This window comes from Martes martes, assembly GCF_963455335.1.
Source record: "Martes martes genome assembly, chromosome: 4".
Taxonomy (NCBI): Eukaryota; Metazoa; Chordata; class Mammalia; order Carnivora; family Mustelidae; genus Martes; species Martes martes.
The window spans coordinates 41,847,602-41,873,123 of record NC_137891.1 but is presented as its reverse complement, the minus strand read 5'-3'; the positions used below and the strand labels follow the sequence as shown (position 1 = coordinate 41,873,123).

Below are 25,522 nucleotides of genomic sequence, written 5' to 3'. Positions count from 1 at the left end.
ACACAACTGATTGAAAGGTCAGACTCAGTGATTTAGATTCAACCTGGAGGCAAAGATAGAAGTGCAGAGGGAGAGGAGTAGAGACTGGGGATATGTAACATTGTCACCAATGATCAGTGATGAGAAAAAAGGGTGTGCATTACTTTTCCAAATGACTCTTAAGCTAGTTAAAAATAGGTCAAGGTCTGAGGATTCAAAAAGACCAGCCATGGTAGAGAAGTGACATTTTCATTTAAAGAAATTAAAGCTAAATTTCAAAAAGGGGATCCCAAGGGAATTATTGATAAGCCAAGCAGGACTCAAAGGCATAGACTTCCTGCTCCTGATACCCGCTCCTGATACCCAAGACCAGCATGTTCTACCACACAAGCAGCCAGAACACTGGGTGGCAGTAAATACTGAGAAAGACAGCATTTCCAAAACTTGGTTCATCCTCAGCATCACGTTGGCATGTGAAATAATAGAAAATACATATATTGTTCTCTGTCCCTGGTTCCTGACACTGAGCTCCTAAATCCCTTAGAATTTCCAGGGTGGGAGGAGAACCTTTTGTTCTAATGAAACCATTCTTGATGGGCTCCTGGGTTACTTCAGGCTGGAGGCCCAGAAAGACCAAGCACTTCCGGCCCCACCCCCACCTCCTAGGAAGGGGAGAGAAAGCTAGAGATTGAGTTAATGATCAACCCTGTCAATATGATGAAGCCTCCATAAAAATCCCACAAGTTCAGAGAGCTTCCATGGGTGAACATAGCCCATCTTGTGTGAGAGTAGGGCACCATAACTCAAGAGTAGGCAGAAGCTCCTGCCCGGAGGACACTTCCAGACCTTGCCCTATAGATCTTTTAATCTAGCTGTCCCCCTATGTCCTTTATCATATCCACAATACAATAAATTGGCCAATGTCCATGTTTCTCTGAGTTCTGTGAGCTGCTTCAGCAAGTGGTGGGACCCAAGGAGGGAGTCATAGAGTCGACTTTTAGCCAGTGGCTCCAAAGTACAGGGGACAACCTGTGATTTGCAATTAGCTTCTAAAGAAGAGGCAGTCTCGTGGGACTGAGCCTTCAACCTGAGGAGTCTGTGTTGTCTCCAGGTGGGTAATGCAAGAACAGAGTTAAATCACAGGACTCCAGGCTGGTGTCAAAGATCTGCTTGGTGTGGAAAACGCACACATGTAGTGTCAGAAGTGAGGTGCGGTGGCTGTAGGAGAGTAAAGGAGAAAAACAGGAGGGCTTCTCCTCTTTGCTGGGCACATATTAAAATGACTGATTCGCAGGCCCTCCCCTGAAGAGGCTGAGTCAGCAGTCCCTGGTCCACACCCTTGGACCCTTGGGTCGGGCAGGTTTGGCCCCCTCAGCAAGAGGGGAGAGCACATCTGCCCACAGGCAGAAACCTGGCTTTCACCCTAGCTTGAATTAATCAGAATTGAAATAGTGCTGGACATTTATTAAGTTTACTGTTTTCTGGGTGTTGTGCTAAGAGCTCTATATGTGTTTTCACATTTAATCCACCAACATCCTTATAAAGATGGTGCTACCATTGGGGCACCTCGGTGGCTCAGTGGGTTAAAGCCTCTCTCTGCCTTTGGCTTGGGTCATGATCCCGGGGTCCTGGGATGGAGCCCTGCTTTGGGCTCTCTGCTCAGCAGGGAGTCTGCTTCCCCGTCTCTCTCTGCCTGCCTTTCTGCCTACTTGTGATCTCTCTCAAATAAATAAATAAAATCTTTAAAATAAAAAAAAAGAAAAAAGATGGTGCTACCATTTTACCTATTTTTACAGATGGGAGAACTGAGGTTTTGAGAGCAGACTGCATATGATCAAGGTCACAGGGCTAGTAGGTGGCAACAATAGGCCTTAACAGAAATCACTTTCCTAGAGGAGTCAGGGGCCTGGGGTCAAGTTCCCAGCTCTGCCATGGCTGGGGGACCTGAACCTCATCCATACAGTGGAGCTTAATTCTGCCTTGGCTGGAGTCAGGGTGGGACACTAAGGAGAAGGTCTGCAGACATGCTCCATAAAGTGGAGCTGACTATAGTTGGGCAATATGGCTTCCTTGGCAAATTTTACCTGCAATTAGCACATTTGTAATTCAGGGGAACAGTTGCTGATAGAAAGGTGACTAAGAAGCTTAGTTTCTGGATATGACACCAAAGGCACAGGCTGTAAAAGGAAAAGCACACCAGCGGCACTATGTTCTGCAGAGCAAGGGAAAAGCAAGGGAAATCAGCAGCAGCGTGAAAAGGCAACCTGCAGAATGGGAGAAATTATTTTACAGACCATATATCTGATGAGAGGTGATATGCATCATATAAGAAGAAACTCCTGCAATTCACTGGCATTAAAAAAAAATCAAAATAACCTGATTTTTGCCTAGAAATAACTAGGCAAAGGACCTAAATAGACATTTCTCCAAAGAAGACATACAACTAGCCAACAGGCATATTAAAAGATGCTCAACAGCACGACTCATCAAGGAAATGCAAATCAAAACCATACCTACTAGGAGGGCCATTATCAAATTTAAGAAAAGAAACAAGTGCTGGCGAAGATGTGGAGAAATTGGAACCCTCCTGCACCAGTGGCAGGAGTGTAAAGTAGTGCAGCTGCTGTGGAAAACAGCCTGGGAGTTCCTCAAAAACTGAAAACTAGAACAACTACATCGTCCCATAATCCACTCCTGGATATTTACCCCAAAGAACTGAAAACAGAATATTTGCACTCCCATGATCATGCAGCATTATTCCCAATAGCCAAGAGGCGGACACGACCAAAAGGTCAACTGACAAATGAATGGGTAAGGAGATGTGGTATGTACACACAGTAGAAAATTTTACAGCCTTTTTTAAAAGAGAAGAAAATCCGGCCATATGCTATAGCACAGAAGAAACTTGAGGACATCAAGCTAGGTGAAATAAGCCAGTCACAGAAGGGCAAATGAGGTTTGATTTCATTTCTTTGAGCTACCTGGAAGAGTCCAGCTTACAAGGAATAAAAAGTAGAAAGGTGATCGATCACCCCGAGCTGGAGGGTAGGACGGGGGAGCTGCCATTCAAGGAACGTGGAGTTTCATTCATGCAAGTAGAAAGAGCTCCAGAGATGTTCTGCAACGGTGTGCTTAAAGGGAAGGTATGCAATAAAAGGTAAGAGGATAGATTTTGTGTTATGTGGTGTTTTTAAACTAGTTTTAAACATTAAAAAGTCATTAACACAATGGTTCAAAGCAATGGTGGTCCCCTAGCAGCCAAATGGATAGGGAATTCGAAGCTAAGTCATACACAGTAACCATGTTATAGAGTCTAACTTATTGAAAAACACTACAAAGAGTATAAACACATGCATCTGTCATAGTGAATACAGACATCCTAAGGGCAGGTGGTTAACACGGGGGTTATCCTAATCAAGAATCCACACCTTAGGTCCAGTTGCTGCTTAGTGTTGAAGAGATCCTAATCAGTGATGCACACACTCCAGAGGCAGCCACCGCTGGCCTTGAGCTACAACTGGCTCAAGCAGCACTGTAAGGTTTGTTCATGGGCAGAGTGATCTTACAAAGAGAGGACATGGTGATACTAGTGCTATCCAAGACATGGGTTTAGTTTAAAATATACTATAATCTCAGTACCACGCTGTCTTGGTGATCACAGCTTTGTAGTAAAGCTTGAAATCAGGTAACGTGATGCCGCCAGTTTTATTTTTGTTTTTCAACATTTCCTTAGCAATTCAGGGTCTCTTCTGATTCCATACAAATTTTAGGATTATTTGCTCCAGACAAATCCTCTCACTAGATTACCGTTATCACAGTGCCCGAAGGACAGAGAGCTAGGACTTTACAGGCCTAAAGCACAAGTTAAATAACTGTTTTTGTGCCTGTCTGTTAAGAACTGTGTATAGGATAGAATTCAATTATTTATTCAGCCAACAAATATTTATCAAACTCTACTACATGCCCAGCAGCATGCCAGATACTAGGAATACAACCACAAAACAGTAAGGATGTGACAAGGATTTTGGTCAGAGGCCTGCTCAGTTGTAACATATCCCCTCATGTCAAGGTTTTTTGGAAGGCAACTCACAACTCGCACCCACCACTAATCATTCGGGGTCACCAACATCTCACTAAAGGTGCCCATTAGCCACAAGTGGTCAAATTAACTTAAGCTGGCTCACAACAAGCCACCACAAGAAAATGTTGACATATGGGAATCTTTCATACTGAGATGGGCAGGTCTCTGTCTTCTCTTAGCTGACTAGAGAGCTCTGGTCCAGGGAGAAACTGGGAGCTATCTGCCCCTCCTTCTGGGAAAGGATCCAGCATGCTGCCTGGACCACCCACTGCCAACTCTGAAAACTGTCCTTTCCTTTATCTGATCCTTCTGCAATTCTTCTCCACGGAGACAGCCGTGAACAGGGTAGGGGGAGTCATCCCCGGTCCTTTTCCAAATGTCAGACTGACCCAGGATGCTAATAGTTTCAGTCGGTCCTCACACAGACCTCACCACTGGAGCCCTTTGTCGGAAGTGAAGTCTATGGTAATAATAGGATCAGAACCCAACACTCTGCCCCTGGGGTTGCTTTGGCACTAACACTTTTCTCCCTGTCTTTCTATCCATCTTCTGTGAAATTATTCTACTTTGTCTTCCTCTTCAGCTTTCCTTTTTTTTTTATTAAATTTTTTATTAGCTTTCCTTGATTCTGAACCAAAACTTTCCTCCTGAGCCTTTTTTGCAGCCTCTAGCACACTGCCCTATAAACCTTCAACACCCAACCATGCCTACAGATCCACTATTGCTATAACTCTGACCCCTTATAGTTCTGAATATATCAGATGACATTGAGTATTGCTTCCTGTTGAGTCATCTGGTAAACCATTTACATGTTCTAAAGCATAGATGAGGCAGCCATGGGGAAAAAGGTCAATATTTAGAGGTGTATGGTGGGGATTTGGAGTAGATTGAGGGAGGGCTAGAAAGATCCTGCACAAAGAAGCATGTACTATAGTAATCAAGACTTTGGCTCTAGACTTCCTAGTCCTTACAGAAGGTAAGATAATGTGAGAGCCAGTGAGCTTAGCAATTTCCTAAAAGATGAAAGTACAGGGTTGGCAGGAAGGACAGGATGAAAGGATAAGTCTATTAAACCTTGAAAGGAGATCTACCAATTTCCAGTCATTATTAAAGGCACATTAGAACAGAGGGTCTACAACCTTAAGGGCTCATAGGGCTCATCCAGTTTAATACACTCACATTTGTAAAAGGAGAGGTAAAACCCTCAACAAAACCTCCCCACTCCCAGAATTTAACAAATAAAAGTATAGATCACCTAGTTAAATTTGAGCTTTAGGTAAACAACAAACAGTTTTTTTAAATTGTCTATCCTATATTTTATCTATTTTATATGGCAACCCTACCTCTCTCCACAAAGGTTACTTGTTCAGTTAGCAACAGACCCAGAACTAGAATTTTGGCCTTCTGTCTTTCAGGAGGACAAGAATGAATGCGTTTGCTAGGAGTCCCTCACCACGCCTGAGAGGTTAAGGCTAATCCACTACCCCTGCTTATCAATCCTTGCACCGTCATAAGAAACTTGATTTATAAAAAAGAAGAAAATTAATTAAAGGGGCTCTTTACCTTTTTAATTATGACATATCCAGCATTGGTTTGGGGATCTGTGTCAACCCCCAGTCGTCCATCACTGTCTCCTTGTGTAATACTGTATAGGATTTTAGAACTCCCAGTGAATGGCTCATCAGCATCTGTGGCCTGGATGGTCAAGATGGTGGACCCAACAGCTGTGTCTTCAGCAAGGGTTAAGATTCCATACTAAGGAAAAAATAGGGGAAGGAAATGAGAATGCCCATTGTCATCAAACATAATTGCCAAGGGGCAAATCTGTCTCTTTGGATTCACAATGAACACAAATCATAGTTTGCATTAACACTTACCAAGCATATTTTCTTACCGATAAATATGTGGCCATTGATTTTGACATCAGTCATCCTCATAGACTGATATCCATTGCACCAAGAAACATGTCTCAGGGAGCTATTGGTAGGATTTTAATACAGATTCCCCTTCTCATATCCAATATGTTTATTAACTACAATTATTATACTAGTGATGATATAAATCAATAGCTACTATGTACTGAGTACCTAAATTGCAGCAGACACTTCACATATATATTCTTTTAGTTAATCTGTAACCCACCAAGGAAGAGAGGTTAAGAGCCTGAACTTTGGAATCAAATAGCCTGGGGATGAACCCTCAGCTTGCCACTTAGTAGCCCGGTGACCTGAAGTAAGTCACCTCGTTTCCTCAAGTCTCAGTTTCATCATCTGTCAATGGAAATAATAGCAATACAACCAACATCCTGTTTGCTGTGGTGATTGAGAGAGATAAAGCATGTAACCCCCCTGAATGCCTGGCACATGATAAGGACTCAGGAAAGATAAGCAACAAAGCACCCTATTAAGTCATCTCCATTTGGCAGGAAAGCAAAGGATTAGAGAAGTAAACCCCAGCCAGGAGTTCACAACTAGTGAGTCTGAGAATTGGAACTCAGGTCCATGGTGGTCCAACTCCAAAGCCTGTGTTCTTGGCTTATTGGCCCACACCAACCCCCACCACTACACTGAAAATCCCCCAGATTATCTCTGTCGGCATCATGATCTTTAAAGATGCTACCAGGCAGGGCCCAGAGGGAGGCCTGAAGCAATGACAGATGCCTACCTGCTCTCTCTAGGGCCCAATTTGCTTTCGAACTCCCAAAGCAGGATATTCTTATCCTCAGTGTAGAACCACTATCTTGATGGAACTCGAGAAAACCACAAGCCAAGGAAGGGCTCATGGTGACTGAGAAGGAATGGGCTCTTTATCTCATGCCAGAGGGGCCCCAGCGCCTGCAACCCCTTAAGTTCAGTCACACCTCTTGCTGCCCAAACCCTCTCATAAATCAATTCCCTTTCTTTGTCACAGCTTTGTCCCTATTTTGATTTATAATCATCATCACAAGGCTCTGGGCTGTTCCTTAAGTGACTTCAAACATGACATAACAATCTAGTCAAATGGGTTTCTCTCTGCTCCAGAAGAAATAGAGACCTCCCTTTTAAGGGAAGCTATGGTAAAACCACCCCAAGTTTTAAGCCCACATCAAAATAAGTGAATGTTTTTCTTGATGTTCTCTCAACTGATCTTTTTTCTCCTGCTCTTTCTGCCCAATTTTCCTAATTCTTGCAAATGTCTTAAGCACATTCTTCTTTGGCTTAACCAAGAGGTCAGTTTTTCCTCTCTGTTTCTCTTACCCAGTTATTGCAAAAAAGAGTTTAAATCACCAGTATTCCAAATATTAAGTTTTTGACTGAAAATGCTTGTTTGAGACCTAGCGGTAATCCATTCACTGTCACATATTATATAAGGACAAAATGCAAGTAGCCATTCAATTCCTTTAAATCTGACAAAGATGGCCATTGCAGCTTTTAAGCAAGCCCTTGAAAGAAATGAGCCATTGGTAGAAGTTTATAAGCAGATGTTCCCAGATACTCTAACAGTGAATTCTGTTGTTCCCTGAAGATTTCCACTGAAGATGGTGTCTGGGTTTGTCACCAGTGTACTGACTGAAGCTACCTTTAAAGTCTGGAATTTTTCCTAACTACTCACTGTGACTTTATCCCAGAAGTCAGGGTCAAGTAATATGAACAAAGAAAAAACAACAGATGAAAACTACTTACATCTGATTTTTCAAAGATGGGAATCTGGTCATTGATATCAATAACATGGATCTGCACATCACAGAGGGTTTTGAAATCTGAAAATCAAAGTCATATCACAAAAATATTTATCAAATATCATGTGTTAAAATGATAAATCTGTAAGAAACACATTGGCAAGGGAAGTGACAGTCACAGCCACAATTCTGCCATGGACATGCAGTGTTTGTGGGGACAGGATTCTCTGCTCCCCACCTGCTCCCCACAAGCAGGTCAGCAAAAGGAGGCTGGAAAAGCTCTAAGAGAAGCTTCCTTGGGCATCCGCCCCTTCCCAGGTAAGGCTTGTTCCTCATCAAGACTGGTTAGGTTTTTTTGTTTGTTTTTTGTTTTTGTTTTTGTTTTTTCCATGAAGCAACCTCTCTTTTCTAACTAGTGAAACTTATGTAGCCTTCAAAACCGAATGCAAAACTGCCTTTCCAGGAAACCTTCCCTGAGTCGCCCAGCCAGCTGTCTTTCTCTGAACACTTCCAGCCCTTACCATGCTGTATCTCCTCTGTCCTCTACACTGGGAAGGTCGGGTTCCTATTCCTCCAAATGAGGGAGGAAGCGATACAGTTAGCCCCCTTCAAGAGGCCTGGCTACCCAGATGGTGGGAGGCAAGAGAGGGTCAGAAGGAGCTCAGAGAAAATGACACAGGCTTTGAGGGGTGAGTTTGACAATTCAAAGATCTAGTCTGAAAGAGCAGGTTCAAGCTAGGTCCAAGATGAGCATAGAATACAGGTGGGGATGGGGTGCCCAGGGAAATATCCAGAATGAGAAACAACGTGACAGGTTCTTTGTTGGGGTCACCGTGGCTCTAAGCCATGATATACTGTGTTGTATAATAGCTAAGACTCAGGGCTCAGGAGTCCCACTGTTGAATTCTGACTCTGCCATTTATCAGATATCTGAGAGCTTATCAGATTGTGTGTCATTTGAGTTCTCTGTGCCTTAGTTAGTCTTTCTATAAAATGTAGATAACAACAGAACTGGGGTTCTTGTTATAATACAAATTGTCAGCACTCTCTGTGTACCCGGCACTGTATTAAGTGCTTTACCAGCATTACACATTTCATAGTCATATGAGTTTCATGACTTAGGCACTATGATCATCCCCATTTCGTTCATGAAAGAGAAAGCACAGGATAGAGAAGTTAGGTAACCTGACCAAGGTCACACAACTAACTAGTGGTCAAGCCAGAATTCAAATCCACCTGCTCCCTTTGCCCTCTCTGTCTCCACTCTCCACCCTTCCACCCCACTCCGTATCCCTGAAGGCTGACCCAAGTAACTGCATCTGGACATCCTGGCTGCTGCCAATGGCAGCCCTGACCAGGAGATGGGAGGAGGGGCAGGAAGAGAGAGGTCAGGTGTAGTTTCCCCCAGCAGCCTCTTCTGCAGGCAAAAGTAGAGGGCGTGTTCCTTTGGGGAATGCTCCTTCGATTGCCCTTCACACCTCAGTGGAGGGAGGCTGTCCTTTGCACTTCACACCTCCATTTGGTTTCCCTTAACCCTGCCCACAACCTTTACAAATCCCTTCTTTAAACTCTTCTTGGTTATTCCTTTCGAGGAACTGCTTCCTGCTGGGATCTTGACGGATGCACTCAGGCAGTCTAACTCCAGAGATGGTGTCCAATGCACCAGACAGGAGGCCAGACTTGTGATCTAATTGAATTATAATAGTGGATGCTGATTAAAGCAGGGGTCAGTCCTTAGAGCAAGAATGACTAACAAGTGTCAGGGCGGGGTTGGGGGTTGGGGGAGGCTTCCAGGACCTGAACTCACTGGCTCCTTGCTCTGCACAAAACTCACTTGGGGAGGGACGCCTGGGTAGCTCAGTCGGTTGAGTGGCTGCCTTCAGCTTGGGTCATGATCCCAGAGTCTTGGGATTGAGTCCCACATCGGGCTCCTTGCTCCGTGGGGAGCCTGCTTTTCCTTCTGCGTCTGCCTGCCACTGCCTACCTGTGCTCTCTGTCTCTCTGACAAATAAATAAATAAAATCTTAAAAAAAAACAAACAAAAACCAAAAAAACCTCACTTGGGGAAAAACAAAACAAAACAAAAACTCACTTGGGTCAGTCGTGTGGCCTCCTGGGTAGCGAGCCCTCCCTGATTTTATGTAAAACTGTATTAATTAAGCCCAGTCTCTAGGCTATAGTAGTGCACAACTGAATGTTGAATTCCTTCTGCACACATATATATTTATGTATAAATCTATTTGCTCCCTATTTTCTATAGATATACTCACACACATAGACAATTTGTAATCTGATTTCCACCTTATGCTCTTAGAGCCTCACCTTACTTCAGGTCTCCAGGCATTTGCAGATAGAATTTTTTCTCCTCCATAAGACCTACACTATTTTGTAACACATCATATTCATCCCCCAAAACTCAGTTCAATGACACCTCTTCCAGAAAGCCTGACCTGCTCTCTCCCTCCACTGAGTCCCTCATTTCCTTCATAGGCTACCTTGTACATGTCTCTTGTAATTTATTTATTCACATGTCCATCTCCCTTTTACAATGAATGCTCCCTGAGGGAAAACCCTGGGTCTTATTCACCTGTGTATCTTCAATAGCTTGAATGGTGTCTCATGCAAGGTAAGTGCTCAGTAACTGTTTGCTGAAAGAATGGTTGGCTAATGGTGTGAAATTTTCATTCATCATAAGAGGGGATGACTTATATTCACTTCTGTTGTACCTCTTAACAAAATTCTAGACATATATTGGGCCCTCACTATTTGCCAAATTACTAACTTCCAAAGTCTGTACTGGGAGCCTGTTAAAACCCAGTTCTCTTCAGTATGTCAACATCTGTGTGAAGGAGGAAATGTAAGGGGTGGTGTGAAATGATGCTCTTTTTTTCTTCATACCTATATAATCTGTGACTCCTAGCACAACGATTACTAACTATTTGGTCATCTAAGATTGGGTGCTTGTTAACTCAAAGAAATATTCTTAACCTAGGAGTGTGTGTGTCCCTAAAATCAATCTGGCTCTGAATACATGTGTTTTTGCATGTCTGTGCACAACTGTCCTGAAGTGTGTGCATTTGTTAGAGAATGCACAGTGTTCATCAGATCTTCAAAGGGTCTTATGACCCAACAAAGATTAAGAAACACTTGCTTTGAAATTGTATAGAAGTCATGGCCAACTGAGAGCTGATAGAAGAGAGAACTTCCCCAAAGATGCATTTCTCTTCCACTTTCATATAATAGGGTCCTTAGAGTCCAAAAGGGAGAATTGGAAAACACAATTAATATTCTGTTTCATGATCACAGCAGCCATGAGAATGGGCCTTGCCAACCTCCAACAACAGGGAACTTAATTGACAATGGCCCCCCTCCCGCCCTGGTACTGTTCTCTGAAATCCAGCAGCATGTTTGCAAGGAGGCCTTCTTCCCATGGCTTGCCCCCAGCCAGTGTCTGAGCAAGCCAGGCAGGCCAAGACAGGCATGCTCTAGGAGATCAGAGATTCCTTCGATGGACAACTTTGGACTTCCCAATGACCTTGGTCAATTTTTTTTTAACTCTTAGTGGTCTGTTGTACTCCCACCAGCCTTCCTTCACTCAGGGTTAGGCTTGTACCATGGTCTGATGGTTCCCCCAGCCCTCTCCGGACACCCCCCCTCATTTTTTTCTCATGGGTCTTTCCCCTAATAAAATCCTTATACATTTAATCCCCTCTTGGCATCTGCTTCTCAGAGGACTGGAACCAACACAATAATGTTGCCTGAGCTGTAAGTCTGGCCTCTACTATGTTGGACTAAGTGCCTCTGCGCTCCATGTGTGTCTTACAAAGGAAGCAAGAGCTCTCGGATGGCATCCTGTAATACAGCCCAGCACCAGGGCAGCCTAACAAAGCACAACTAGAAGGACAACAGGGATCTCCACTTTTGACAGCGAATGTGACACTAACCTTTGTCAGCCACTTCTACTGTCAGGTTGTACTGTGGAGTGTCTTGCTTCTTCAAGGACTGCGCAGCTAACTGGAACACTCCTGAGTAGGTTTGGACCAGGAAGAGTCCTTCCTTGGGAAATTTGGGGTTTTGATCCACAATTCTGTATCCTAAAATACTGTTGACAGTGTTTTCTTCATCCTCGTCGTGGGCAATAAAAGTCCCAATATTGCTCCCTGTGGAGAAAGAATAGAAGGAATCCATCCATTACAGATTCTATTTAATCCACTGTATTCAAAAGGGTTTCACTGGATAAGCATGTCCCTAGAAAGCACTGTGAATCACTCAAGTTCTTACATTTATTTGGTTCTTCTCTTTCCATAATGTAGTGTGTTGAGCAGTATATTATTAGTCTGATAGGACCAGCATAACAAAGTACCATAGATTGGGTAGATTTCACAACATAAATATATTTTCTCACAGTTTTTGAAGGCTAAAGGTCTGAGATCAAGAGGTCGGCTTATAGATGACTGTCTTCCTGTGTCTTCACATGGTCATTCCTCTATATGTGTCCAGTCCAGATTTTCTCTTCTTAGAAGGACACTAGTCATATTGGATTAAAACCTTCACTAGTGACAGTATTTTAAATTACCACCTAACTTTCAATAATAGTCCCCCTTTGAGGTACTGAGGGGGAGGATTTCACCATATGCATTTTAGAGGGGGACATAATTCAGCCCATAACAAATAGCATTCTACAAAAATTCATGTCCACCTGGAACCTCAAATGTGACCTTATTTGGAAATAAAGTCTCTACAGATGTAATTCGTTAAGGATCTTGAGATGAAAGCATCCTAGATTTAGGGTAGGCCTAAATCTAGAGAGTGATGTTCTTATTAGAAGAAGAGATGACACAAGACACACATAGAGGAAGTGGCCACATGAAGGAGGAGGCAGAAACCAGAGTTATGCCATAAGCAGCCGAGGAGTGCCAGGAGCCACCAGGATCTGGAAGAGGCTGGGAAGAATTCTCTACTAGCTGGTATCTTGATTTTAGACTTCCGGCCTCCAGAACTGTGCGAGAATACATTTCTGTTGTTTGAAGCCAAGTTTGTGGTGATTTGTTACAGCCATCCTTGGACACCGACAGACAAGACAATTGGTGTTAGATGAGGAAAAGCCAACTGTGGCTTGCTTCTAAGCAGCTGTATGCAACAACTGCAGGGACTGACCCTACCCCGAAGATGACATAGGGCAAAGAACAAGCATACATCCCCCGCCTGCTGTGGTCTAAGACCCTATGTGTTTTATCCTTGTGAGTGTTTCGGTCCAGGGAGTTCCAGAAGGCAGAGGCTATGACTCACGGCTCCCTCCAGTCCTGGGTGAGTTGTAATAGGTTCTGGATCATCTTGCTCTGTGAAATGACAATTGTGGTTTTCCAACAGGCAGCAAGAATCCCATCGTGGGGCTAAAACGTGAATATATCCCAGTTGTGGATTTAGGTTTCATCCCTTCCCCAGTCAATTTGCATTCACTACCTTACATGGAAATTTGGAGCCATTGTCTTTTTTTTTTTTTTTTTTTTTGAGGGTAGAGATAAGGAAGTGTCTGTGTTATGTCTGTAATGGAGCTGGAGCCATGTAGACGTGTCCCGTGGGCTGGGGAGGGAGCATAATGGTCAACAGGGCACAGGTGAATATTTATCTAACAGAGTAGCAGCTGCTCTTGCTGAATCCACTACAACCACGTCACCTTTGTGGCATGCACCTGCCCTTAAGTGTCTGTGTTGGGATCAAAGAGTATCTTAGTAAATTCTGTGATCCTTTGGAGTCGAAGCAGCCCTGCTTTGGACCCTTCCTCTCAGCAAGTGAGTGTGATACAGAGGAAAGCGTTCCTCTCCCACCCCGCAGGAAAATTTCCATTGTCAGAGGCACCATGAGGACTGTTGACATCAGTGACCAGGGAAAATCCAGGGGAGGCTGCCTCCCATGGGAGCAGAGAACTTTTTTGGATGGGCCAGAAGTAAAAGGAGGGCCAGGTCTCTGAGGGACAAAGGCCGGGAATGAGTGGCAACCCAAACTGACTCAGAGGTATTTACAGCATCCCTTGGGGCACTCAGAAATACTTTCAGGAGGTGGGGTTTTTATGAGAAGCTAAATTTTCTGTATGAACACATAGGATTTGGTAACGAGTGGGATTTCAGAATTAATATTGGCACTGCTAAAACTTGGGAACCCGAGTCCCACAGGTTTTGGCTAATAAAAGACACCAAAGAGGAGAACATCAACACGCTAGGGAATAACTTAGTATTTTATTGAGCTAGACAGTAAGCCCCCAAAGGACAGGGACATGGTTTTGTGCTTCTTTTAGGCTAAATATAAAGAATAGACTCGATCTCTGTTGATTTGTGAAAATTCCTGGTCCATTAGGTCTACAATTCGACACTTGGTGAGATATTGTCACAAAATAAATTGTTACCTTTAGAGAGGCGAATAGCTCTCTGGGACCCTAAACAATTTATTCTACCACAATGACTTCCTTACCAGTCTCAGAAAACTAGTACTATCCTCTTCCCAAAGGCAGGCAGCTTCTAAAATGGTTCCTAGTGATCCCCCGCAAATTGATTCCTTGGTGTAACCCCCTCTGTCTGAGTGCGGGCTGGGCTTAGTGACTCACTTCTAACCAATGGAATATGGTGAAAGTGATGGATGCCTCTTCAGAGATTAGGTTATAAAAATATTGCCTTTCATCTTGCTCACCATTTTTCAAGATCTCTCTGCCAGCCCCCTACTCTCGCCAAGCTCTCCCTCTGAATCAAAGGTATGCAACTGAGCTGCCCTCTGATTCCTGACTCCCAGATGCTGTGATATAATAAATGTTTGTTTGAAGCTGCAACATTTGCGGGCTGTTTGCTATGCAACAGTAGATAACGAATACACCAAATGTTAGGCCCTATACACAGAGACTTGAGGAATCATCTGGAAAGTTCTTCAAAGGTCCTCTGCCTTCATTCAGCCTCATAGACCAGAAATTTGGGAGGCTTTCAAAAAGGGTGATGCCACAAGTATTTCTTGGCTATTGTCACTTACTCCATTGTTACACAACATCACTGTTAGAAGAGTCTTCCTTGTAATTAACTAAAATCCTTCAAGCTCTCATGTAACCTTTCCTGCTGCTGTGAGCATTAAAATAAATGAAAAAGACAGTCCCTAAGCAGAACACACTAACAGGCCACCTCTATAGGACTCCTGACAGCAAGAACGCAAAACAAAATAAAACAAAAATAAAACATGCACCTTGAACAAACAAGCCACAGCAGCAGGTGCAGTCAGAGCAGCACCCACTGTGTCAAAAATGTGTAGTAAGAAGAGTAGAACAACCAAAAAAAAAATGATGAGAATGTCCACAAGGCATGGGAGGAAGGATCTACTCAGAAGGACAGCAGAGCCCTAGGAGTGGCTCTCATAGTAGCTACCATGCGACACCCAAAAAAGCAGGTCAAAAAGACTTGCAAGGACAAAAAGAGGTAGGACTTGAACTTCATCAACTAGCTTCCTGAGCTATTATTCCTAGATTCCTAGATTCCTAGATTCCTATGATTCCTAGAGAGGGAAGATCAAGGGTCAAAAGTCAACTTGCATTTTTGGTGCTTGCTTACTGCAGGGTATCTGACATTGGATATAAATATTTATCTGAATTATTTAGCAAACTTGATGAGATTTTATCTGTTCCTGAGATTGTTAGAAGGCAAATAAGAATACACGGGGAGGGGCGCCTGGGTGGCTCAGTGAGTTAAAGCCTCTGCCTTCGGCTCAGGTCATGATCCCAGGGTCCTGGGATCAAGCCCCACATGGGGCTCTCTGCTCAGCAGGGAGCCTGCATCCCTTCCTCTCTCTCTGCCTGCCTCTCTCCTTACTTGTGATCTCTATCAAATAAAAAAAAAAAAAAGAATATACGGGGAAACGTTGCAAGTGAGATAACCTTATATATGTATACAAGATACTGGCATAAGTGGTTATGGTGCCAGTGGTAGTGGTAAGGGTGTAGAAGTAATAGTAGTAGTAGTAGTACTAGTAACAGTAATAGTAGTGGGAGTAATGATGGGCACAGTGGTGGTAGTAGTTTCAAAAGCTCTAATTTAAGAACACTTCCCAGATACATTTTTTAGCCGAAATACTGTACCTGTGTGATTCCAAGACTGCATTCAAATCTCTCTGCTGTGCCAGATATGCACAGATGATCCCCAATCACACTTACCTCCCTATCTTTTACCTGGTAGAGACAAGAAGGGGATTGAAGAGGTAACAAATAGAGGATAGTCCATATGCTTTGTCCATGGCTTTGAGCAGCAGCCATTTCTTACCTATATTTTCATTCTCCTGGACCTCAAATACGGTCACTGTAGATGGACATGTAGGTGGGTTATCATTAATGTCCTTAACTTTCACACGAATTTCCAGTGGTACTGAAAGCCATTTTCCACCCTCATCCGTTGCCGTAGCATAAAAAACATACTACAACAGGAAGATCAGTGTTAAGACAGGACTCCTCCATCATCCTCGTTAAAAGGCAGAGAAAACAGCTATTTAATCTACCCCTTTATTTTCAATTTACTTCAAACTGGGAAACAAGATAAAATGAAATGGGTCAGCTCTGCGGAGTGTTCTCTTATCTTTGAAAGCAATCATGTGCTGGGGTTCAGAACACAGTTTGGGGTTTTTGTTGTCTTTTTTAAGTAAAATCAATTCTACCCTGAGCTGTCTGTGGGCACAGGAGTCTTGCCTTTGTTGGCCATGAAACTCTTCCCAGATTTACTCACCGAATCCTTTTCTTCTCGGTCCAAGGGCTGAGTCACATAAATACCTCCTTCCTGGTCAATTGAAAATGGGAATTTTGGCAGCTTTTCCTTGTCAACTAAGGAGTATTGTGCACCTGGCTCATTCCACTGCACCTATAAGGCCCACAGTGAGTGGTCAGGAGAGACATATCAGGACCAAGAGAACTGGAAAGGAAGAAATACTTCTCTGGTTCTCAATTTGAAATTTCCAAAAATCTTGTTTGTATGTCTGTGGTTTTCTATAACTACTTCATATTCAACTAAAAATAAGCCTCTTCTTCTTCTTCTTCTTTTACCAAGTTACAGTGCTCAAAAAAATCATACAGGAGTATTTTTCTTCTCTAAAGAAATTCCTTGTGAACCCTCTAATGAGGCTGTGGGTTGTTCTTTTGGAAGTCTGACTGGAGCCTTCCTATCCATGAAACATACATTTAAGAAACAAAATGTAGTTTGCAGCTGCTACTATCTGAGAACAAAGCCGAGATTCATGACAAGCTCCTGAAACTCCCCAGTGAAGATGATCAGAGCAACAGAAGACACTCTAACCTTGTCTCCATGCCATGATTTAAGCAAGACAAATCGTACCTAAGGAAAGTGCATCCCTCCCCTGAATATTTAGTCTTAAAGACTTCAGAGATAAGAATAATTGCCAACCCCTAGTGTCGTTTGTAAACAACTTGGCAAAAAATAACTAAACTCAGTAGTAGGATCAGTCCACTTGCTAGAGACAGAAGCCCAGCCTCTCTGATACTCTAATACTAATAATAACACCTATTGGGGGGTTGCCACAAGCCAGATGCAATTCTAAACACCTTTAAGTACTATCTCATTAAATCTCAAAGAGCCTGGTGAAGTGGAGTAATGGAGACTGTTGTTATACCCATTTTATGAATGAGGAACCTAGGCCACAATGTTTAAGTGACTTGCCCAAGCACTGCAACTATCTGAATGGACTATTCTCTTAGACCAGCTCAGGAAGGGCATCGAGGAGCCACCCTGGTCCATTGTTAGTTATTTAAGCACCACCTTCTGTCTAAGCCAAAGACTGTGTTCTTGCTTCTAAGGGAGTTCCCCTGTGTCCTAAAAATTCAGTCTGACTTCTTTTCTCTTGAGCTATCTCCCTCCATTCTCCTTCTTGGGATTCAAGACACCCAAAGCACTTCCCCCCCAGGCTTAAGTATCAAGTGTAGCACCTTAGTATTTCTCTACTTCAAGAGCCTTGAGAGCAAATAAGTATGTTTGTTCTTTTTAGCATTTATTAGTCCTTCTGGAGATAACCTAAATAATAAATAAGACTTTAGTAAAGGCTTAAGTCTGAAATTCTCATGGCTGTGAGTCCTGACACATTTTCTTAGCTGGTAAAGCAGAACACCGCTTGCTTTCATTCCCCCCGCCCCCCAACCAATGCCCTTAAAGTGAAGTTGATTAATTCAACATTTCAACAATTAAAAACCCTTTTAAGATAGACAATAGATCTGATGGGATGGGCCATTCCAGTGCCCCCTTAACAACAACACCCATTCAGAAAAACCTTAGGGGAACTATAGACTGAGACTCATAACATTGATACATTTTATCTACTTTCACAGATATTACCTCTGAGTTAATCTCCACAACAACCAGAGAGGTGCTGTTATCCCTATTTTATTGATGAGAAGTTGGGTCTCAGAAGAGTTAAATAGCTTATTTATGATCAATCATTAAAATAATAGAGCAGGCACATGGTTTTGGTCATCTGCTTCTAAATCAGTGCTCTTTCACTAACCCACAGCTTTCATGTCAAGGAACTTCCTGATCTTCCAGAAGAGATAAGATCTGGGTGAAGCCAAGAATGGATTTCCAGGATCGAAGGTAGGAGGGGACCCACGGTAAGAGCTCCCACCATGCGGGTGGGAAGAGGGAGATATGTGAATGAAAAGGAGGGACACAAAAAAAAAAAAAAAAAAAAAAAAAAAAGAAAAGGAGGGACACATAAGAGGTGGAGTTGTGGGAGGATGATACCAAGGGTACAGGTTGCCTACTTGACTCCTGCTCTTAGCCAGTCATATGTCTGTCCCTCAGTCTATGATCGGATGGGTCTACTGGATAAAGTCTTCTCACAAGAATAAAAAACAACCTTTCAAAAATATTTACAAATTCCTATTCAAATCATATATATGTACATATGTATACATATATGTACAATATATGTATTACATATACATATATGTATTGCATGTATGTTACATATATTATATAATATATACATATATACATATATTTTATATATATTACATATATGTATTACATATATGTATATGTGTGTACATACATTGTACACCATATATAACCCACCCCAGTGCAGCCATATCTATACTATTGACTATACTATATTACTGACAGTAAACAAATATTAGTGGTATTTACTTGGAAGGGGAAGGGGAGTGAAGTTCTCTTTTAAAGTTTGTGCACATGGACACGCGTGCACGTGCGCGCGTGCGCGCGCGCGCGCGCGTGTGTGTGTGTGTGTGTGTGTGTATCTGAACCCAGGCTGGTAAAAAAAAAACCCAGAGTTTACCCATGATAATAAACTAATAAACTCCAGAGTCTTGGGGCCAGAGACTTTGTCTACTTAGTTTGTTTTATAATTATGCTATGTAAATGTACCAAATAAATATATCACTGAAGACCATGAGAGTGGACCTCCACAAAGTAAGGCCATTTATCTAGTGACCTCAAAGCACTCCTTGGGCACTACCTGAGTGATTTTGATGGGGTGAGGATCAATTGAGTTTTCTACAATCTCCACAGGTTCTGGTGCTTTCCAAATATTCTCCTTCACTATTATATCCACGGATGTGCTGTCACTGAAAGAATTCTCATTCTGGCCTCCCATGTCCTTCACTGAGACCACCAAATTGTAGGAAGGATTCTTCAATGGATCCAATTCCCGGGATCCTATGGAAAGTAGGAAAGAAGAAAAAAGGAAACATCTCCAAAGGTAACACAGATCTAGGTTCCTTTTTCTGACTCAGTCCCATGAGGGCGTCACTCAACTTACCGTCTACGGTAAGTGAAATTCCCCCTGTTTTGTTGTTGATCTGAAAGTACATGACGTTGTTGATCTTGGGAAGCTGGATGACAATTTCATAAATAAGCTGACCATTGGGAGTGGCTGGATCATCAAGGTCTGTAGCATTGACATACATGAAGGGTTTTCCTGTTTAACAAAATATCCCCAGAGGGGGAAAAAGATGTTAATTGAAATCCAGACCAACCATAGACACTTTTATCTTCTAAGAGGCAGAGATGGAATGGGGGAATTTATACTAGTGGGGAGATAAATCTTTATTCTACGTCCTTCCACTAAGATGGGGTTTCTCGAAGTATGGTCCAGGAACTTGTAGGAGTCTTTGAGATTATTTTTAGGCTTGATGAAGTCAAAATTCATGCATGTGTAAAAGATCCACTGCAGCACAATACAATTCAATGAATTTTAACACAAAGGAGTATCAAAAAAAGGCATTGACATAGTTTCAGATTTCACATTGTCACCAGCTTTTAAGAATGCACCACTTCTTAAGTTCTGGTATAGTAAAAAAGAATATCCACAGTTATCTGAAAATGCTATTACAATACTCCTCCCTTTTCCAACCACATATCTATGTGAGGCTGGTTTTGCCTCATATGCTTCAACCCAAAAAGCAATATGGCAACAGAATGGATGAAGAAAAAGACACAAGAATCCAATTGCTCTTAGTTAATTACTCTAGTCATTAAAGAGATGTGCAAAGCTTAAAACAAAGCCATTCTTAATCATTCCTTTTGTCTTTGAAAATATTTATTTTTCACTAAAATGTGTTTATTATTACTTACACAAATTAAATTTTTTTAATTCTAATGAGGTAAATATTGGTAGACATAATCAGTGATGTGCTGGAGTCAGCTCATGACAGCCAATGGCTGAATTTCCAGAAAGTTTTGTGAGCCAATTTTTAACGCCATTGGTAGCTTAAATAAGCCATGGTGGCAATATTTATACCACAGAAATTGGACAATCCTACAGATCAGGGCTTTTCTCCTCAGAGAGGAGATTTAACATTTACCAGCATATCACTGGATAGAACCCATATATTTTTTTAAAGTTCTTTGGAGTTATTAATAATTTTTAAAAGAACACAGGAGCCCTGAGGCCAAAAAGTTTGGGAACCACTGATCTAGAAGGGCCTATAGTAAAGAGAGAAAGGGTAAGACTTGAAAGATTCTTATTCAGCAGAATTCATAAGTGAGTCTTTGGTTGTAAGTTCAGGAACAGAGATGCTCTACCTAATAAAGTAGAAGGAATTTTCTTCCTGAGTTACTGGAAGTGGGCATTGAAGAGAGAGAGAGAGAAGATTAAGTAACATAGAAGGAAATTTGACAGTGAGTTGATAGAAATGGCCAAGACTATTTCTGAGAACTCCGAAGTCTGATATTCACATTTATTTTCTTCATATTCATATTATAACATAATGCTCCTTCATCTCCCTAAATCTTCAATAGAGTCACACACCTATGGCTTTTATGGAAATGAAGGGTAGAAGCAAAGTGAAGGGATGAGCTGTAACTAAGAGAAGAAAAGGAACTGGGAGCCCAAAGTGACCAGGAGCATGAATATTTCTGAGAGAATTTTGGAGAGTGAGCTTACCTTTCCAGAGTATTCTTGAGTGTCCTAAAGCTCTAAGGTGTTCTAAAGCTCGTTCTAAAATCATAGTTCTCAACTGGGGTGATTTCTCCCCCCCGGGGTGACATTTGGCAATGTCTGAAGGCATTTTTGTTGTTGCATCTGCTGAGTAGATGTCAGGGAAGTTGTTAAACACCCTACAATGCACAGAATAGCCCCTGACAAAAAGAGACTTACCGGTCCCAAGATGTCAATAGGGCCAAAGCTGAGAAACCATGTCTTAGAGCAATGAGGATAATAACTCCTAGGGGACTGCCGTGAAATTTAAGTATGACAGGAAGTGCTAAATGAGCGATGCTGCAGCTTTTAGCCACACAAATCTGCTCTTCTGCCTGAAATCCTTCCACCTTTCCATACACCGCTCCAGACTCCTGTCTTTTACCTGGACGAGAATTCTGTCTGACTGAGCCTTCATACTTTTGCTGGAGAAACATGGGTCGATTGTCATTGATGTCCTTCACTTCTATGGTGATGGGAACTGGGCCCTCCACTGTAGCTCCTTGAGCATCCAGGGTTGAGACCTGGTGTAGAAAGGAAAAGGAAACCACCTATATAAGTCTGAACTTCCTATCACACACCAAAAAGCCAGTTGAAGGGAATTAGAGCCAAAGATCCAATAACCTGGTGACCGTAGGGGAGAAAGACACCCATAAAAGCCCCATATTTGGAGTTACTAAAACAGGGACCCAATCAGTTAAACTCTGCTAATCATCGCTGTGTTTTTCCAGCAGTATGGTATGCTAGACACTGGACATGCTTCTTTTCTAAATAGTGAAATAAGAACATTTTGACTATGGCAGGCTATGGAAGTGCCATGTCCATTTTAGTGGTCAACCTGCAAAGCCAATAGAAGTTACCAGATGGAAAGTTTTGCTTGCTCCTTATTTTCTACCATTAGCTCCCTACCATTCCTGTGTATTCAGATGCCTACCATGAAAATCTAAGGAGGACTGGGGCGCCTGGGTGGCTCAGTGGGTTAAGCCACTGCCTTCGGCTCAGATCATGATCTCAGGGTCCTGGGATCGAGCCCCGCATCGGGCTCTCTGCTCAGCAGGGAGCCTGCTTCCTCCCTTCTCTCTCTGCCTGCCTCTATGCCTACTTGTGATCTGTCTGTCAAATAAATAAATAAAATCTTTAAAAAAAAAAAAAAAAAAAAAGAAAATCTAAGGAGGACAAAGAGAGAGAAGTTCTCTTTAGTTAGAGCCTCTGAACATTGGATATTTCTGCTTCTTGCAAGACCCCCAGGACCTCCATCCCCATACTGATGCTGCCTTCTCTGTGGGTCTAAAGCCCACACAATAGCCACAGGGAGATATCACTGACATATCAGAGAAACGTTGGCTTGGTTTGATCCAAGTGCTTGATCATGGCCATACTTGAACAAGCAATGCCATCTGAGGGCTTTGGCAATTCAAATGGGGTTACTCTGATTAAAAAGCCTGAAGAAGAAGGTATCTTTGCCATACCCAAAGGGTATCTCTTTATCATTGGTAAAAAATGGACAAATGAGATTTGCAATGCATGCCATCAATGTCAAGAGAGCTGGATTTTATGAAAGATTCTCAAGGATTCTATGAAAGAGATGAAGGTGCTAGTGATACTTCCAGGACAACGCTAAAGGGTGCCCAGAGAGGTTGGAGTTAGGTTCCCTTGTCTGTTCTCAATTCACCTGGAGTCTGTGGACAGCTCTTTTTTCTCTATCCAAGGCTTTGTTGTGATACAGAAGTCCATCTGATTGTATCTGAAATATGCCATCTGTCTCTCCAGTTAGTTTGAAATTCACAGCAGGAGGTTTGGCCTTAAACTGGGAAAAAGCAAAAATCAGATTAGGTTATAAGGAAAAGCCATGTTGTAGAATTTGTAGAATGTCACAAATTTCAGGTAATGTTTTCATTTGTATAATCACTAAGTAGGATCTGAGCTTTTAAAGTGATACATTCTAGGGGTGCCTGGGTGGCTTAGTCATTTACGCATCTCCTTCTGCTCAGGTCATGCTCTTGAGCTGGGATCGAGCCCCACATTGGGCTCCCTGCTCAGGTATTTAAACTCTAAAATACATTTCCCTCAAGAAACAATGTATGGTATAATTTAATTCATTGACGAAAGCCAATTGATGCTTTAAGTTGTAGCTGGAGTTAGATGAGATTTTTCTGAGAATATCTGAGAGCTTTAACATTGCTGGTTTCTAAGAAACATGAAAAGAAATAACTTTATTGTTAGGATAAAAAATGTCATCTGAAGGGCACCTGGGAGGCTCAGTGGGTTAAACCTCTGCCTTCTGCTCAGATTAAGATCTCAGGGTCCTGGGATCGAGCCCCGCGTTGGGCTCTCTGCTCAGCAGGGAGTCTGCTTCCTCCTCTCTCTCTGCCTGCCTCTCTGCCTACTTGAGATCTCTGTCAAATAAATAAATAAAAATCTTTAAAAAAAAATTTTAAAAATGTCATCTGATACTTCTAAATATTTTGACAAAGATTAAGACATTTTAATAATAAGGAAAACAATTTAAAAGTGTCTTTAACTTGATAAAATTCTATATGACAATCTCTTAGTTACTTCTTCAGAAGGGAGGAAAATGTTAATAATTACTCATGGAATAATAATATGGTGCTTTTGAGACCACAAGAATAGAAAATTCACACAAAATAGAGCAGACATAAAAGTTAGTTCAACCTCATTAATAATTTTAATACATTTTTAATTGTTATTAATAAAAATCAATAACAACCAATGTTGTAAAAGATGTAAAGAACATATTATTAAAGGAAATGTAAATTAACACAAAGTTCCCTTTGGGAATCACTTGAGGTATAGAATGTAACCTTTGATAGCAAACATCACTAAGCAGAATTTATCCTAAAGAAATATTTTTTCAAACTGTAAACTACATGCTTGTAATATAAGTAGCCTTATTTATAATACTGGAAAGTTGAAAACTCCTGAATGATCAAAAACTAAAGGTGAAAAAATTATTCCAGCACATAAAGTTGATAGAACATTAATCATTAAATGTTTATTCTATAAATTATGAAGTAGCATAAGAAAAAATGATATTATAGAAAGTAACAAAAGGAGACTGTAAGAGTAAATCTCAACTATGATTGTAATAGTAACAAAAGCATTCATGTCAGTGGGTAAGATATGGTTAGATGGTTAGATGGGTAAGATAATAGTTAATGTGTTAAGTGGGTAGAACTGGGTGAATACTTTTTTGTGTTTGCTTGTTGATATTATATTGTTTATATAATAAATAAAAGTGTTACTATTTTGTGTTTTAAGAATATCATGGGAAAGATGGAATGAGGATCTGAAAAAAAACTTTTCCTCCATAAAACTAATGAGAAACTGGAAAATAAATTGTAAATAAACATCAACATTTTCAGAACCTTGGAAATTAACCAAATGCCTGCAAGACCCAAGGAGTATTTATTTAAGAAAATTACGATCAGTAAGAACCAAACATTGTGATTACTTTGACTTGCCCTAATTCCATTGTCCTTTCTCAAGATATGCAGTAGCCAACAGCTTCACAGCCACAGTACTATGGAGGGGCAGAAAGGGTTTGGAATTTCCCCAAATCCCCATTCCCAGACAACTGTTATTATCTGACCTATCCAGAGTTCCCTGGAAACACCTACTCAAAGGTCTTGTCTTTATCTGACCTCATAGATCACTCACTGCAAACAGTTTTTCTCTTGGGAAATTTGTCAAAAATAATCATCAGCAATTTTTTAAAATTGCAGTTGTCTGAGGCAGTGATAACAGTTGACACAAACAAGAAGGTGACCAAAATACTTAAAGAGTTCATCTGGGATGTAAGATGACCCTAGGGGGCATTGAAAATCTCCAATATAGGGGTGCCTGAGCAGCTTAGTTGGTTAAGCATCCAACTCAGCTCAGGTCATGATCTCAGTGTCCTGAGATTAGACCTCACATCAGGCTCTGAACTCAGAGAGGAGTCTGCTTGAATCTCCCTCTCCCTCTGCCTATCCCCCTGCTTACATTCTCTCTCTATAAAAAAAAATAAAACTTTAACAATAATTAAAAATGAGAAAAAAAACAAGATCGAGATAAATGAAATTGGGAATGTAAAAGGGGACATCACTACCTACCTTATGGAGATGAAAAGGATTAATGAGAATATAAGTAATTATTTCCCCACAAATGGGACAACCTCAGTGAAATGGATGAATTCTTAGGCAGGCAGAAACTATCAAAACTGACTAAAAAATAAATAGGAAATCCAAATAAAACTGTAACAAGAGATTGAATTAGTAATCCAAAAAACTTTACACAAAGGAAAGCCCAGTACCAGTTGGCTTTACTGGCAAATTCTACTTACA

General features: G+C 41.7%; 1 protein-coding gene across 4 annotated transcripts in view; it reads right to left on the bottom strand.

Moving 5' to 3' along the window:
• Positions 1–25,522, bottom strand: part of CDH17 (cadherin 17) — a gene marked incomplete at its 5' end in the record, with an annotated part of 52,148 nt that overhangs the window by 17,664 nt on the left and 8,962 nt on the right. For 2 of the 4 annotated variants that reach the window (XM_080802856.1, XM_080802859.1), the window contains 9 exons: positions 5,624–5,815; positions 7,723–7,799; positions 11,663–11,878; positions 16,007–16,157; positions 16,463–16,594; positions 19,218–19,417; positions 19,521–19,679; positions 21,565–21,703; positions 22,852–22,986. In XM_080802856.1, the coding sequence (XP_080658982.1) occupies positions 5,624–5,815; positions 7,723–7,799; positions 11,663–11,878; positions 16,007–16,157; positions 16,463–16,594; positions 19,218–19,417; positions 19,521–19,679; positions 21,565–21,703; positions 22,852–22,986 (1,401 nt within the window). The remainder of the gene's footprint in view (positions 1–5,623; positions 5,816–7,722; positions 7,800–11,662; positions 11,879–16,006; positions 16,158–16,462; positions 16,595–19,217; positions 19,418–19,520; positions 19,680–21,564; positions 21,704–22,851; positions 22,987–25,522) is intronic. The other 2 variants (XM_080802857.1, XM_080802858.1) reach the window with 2 other exon arrangements.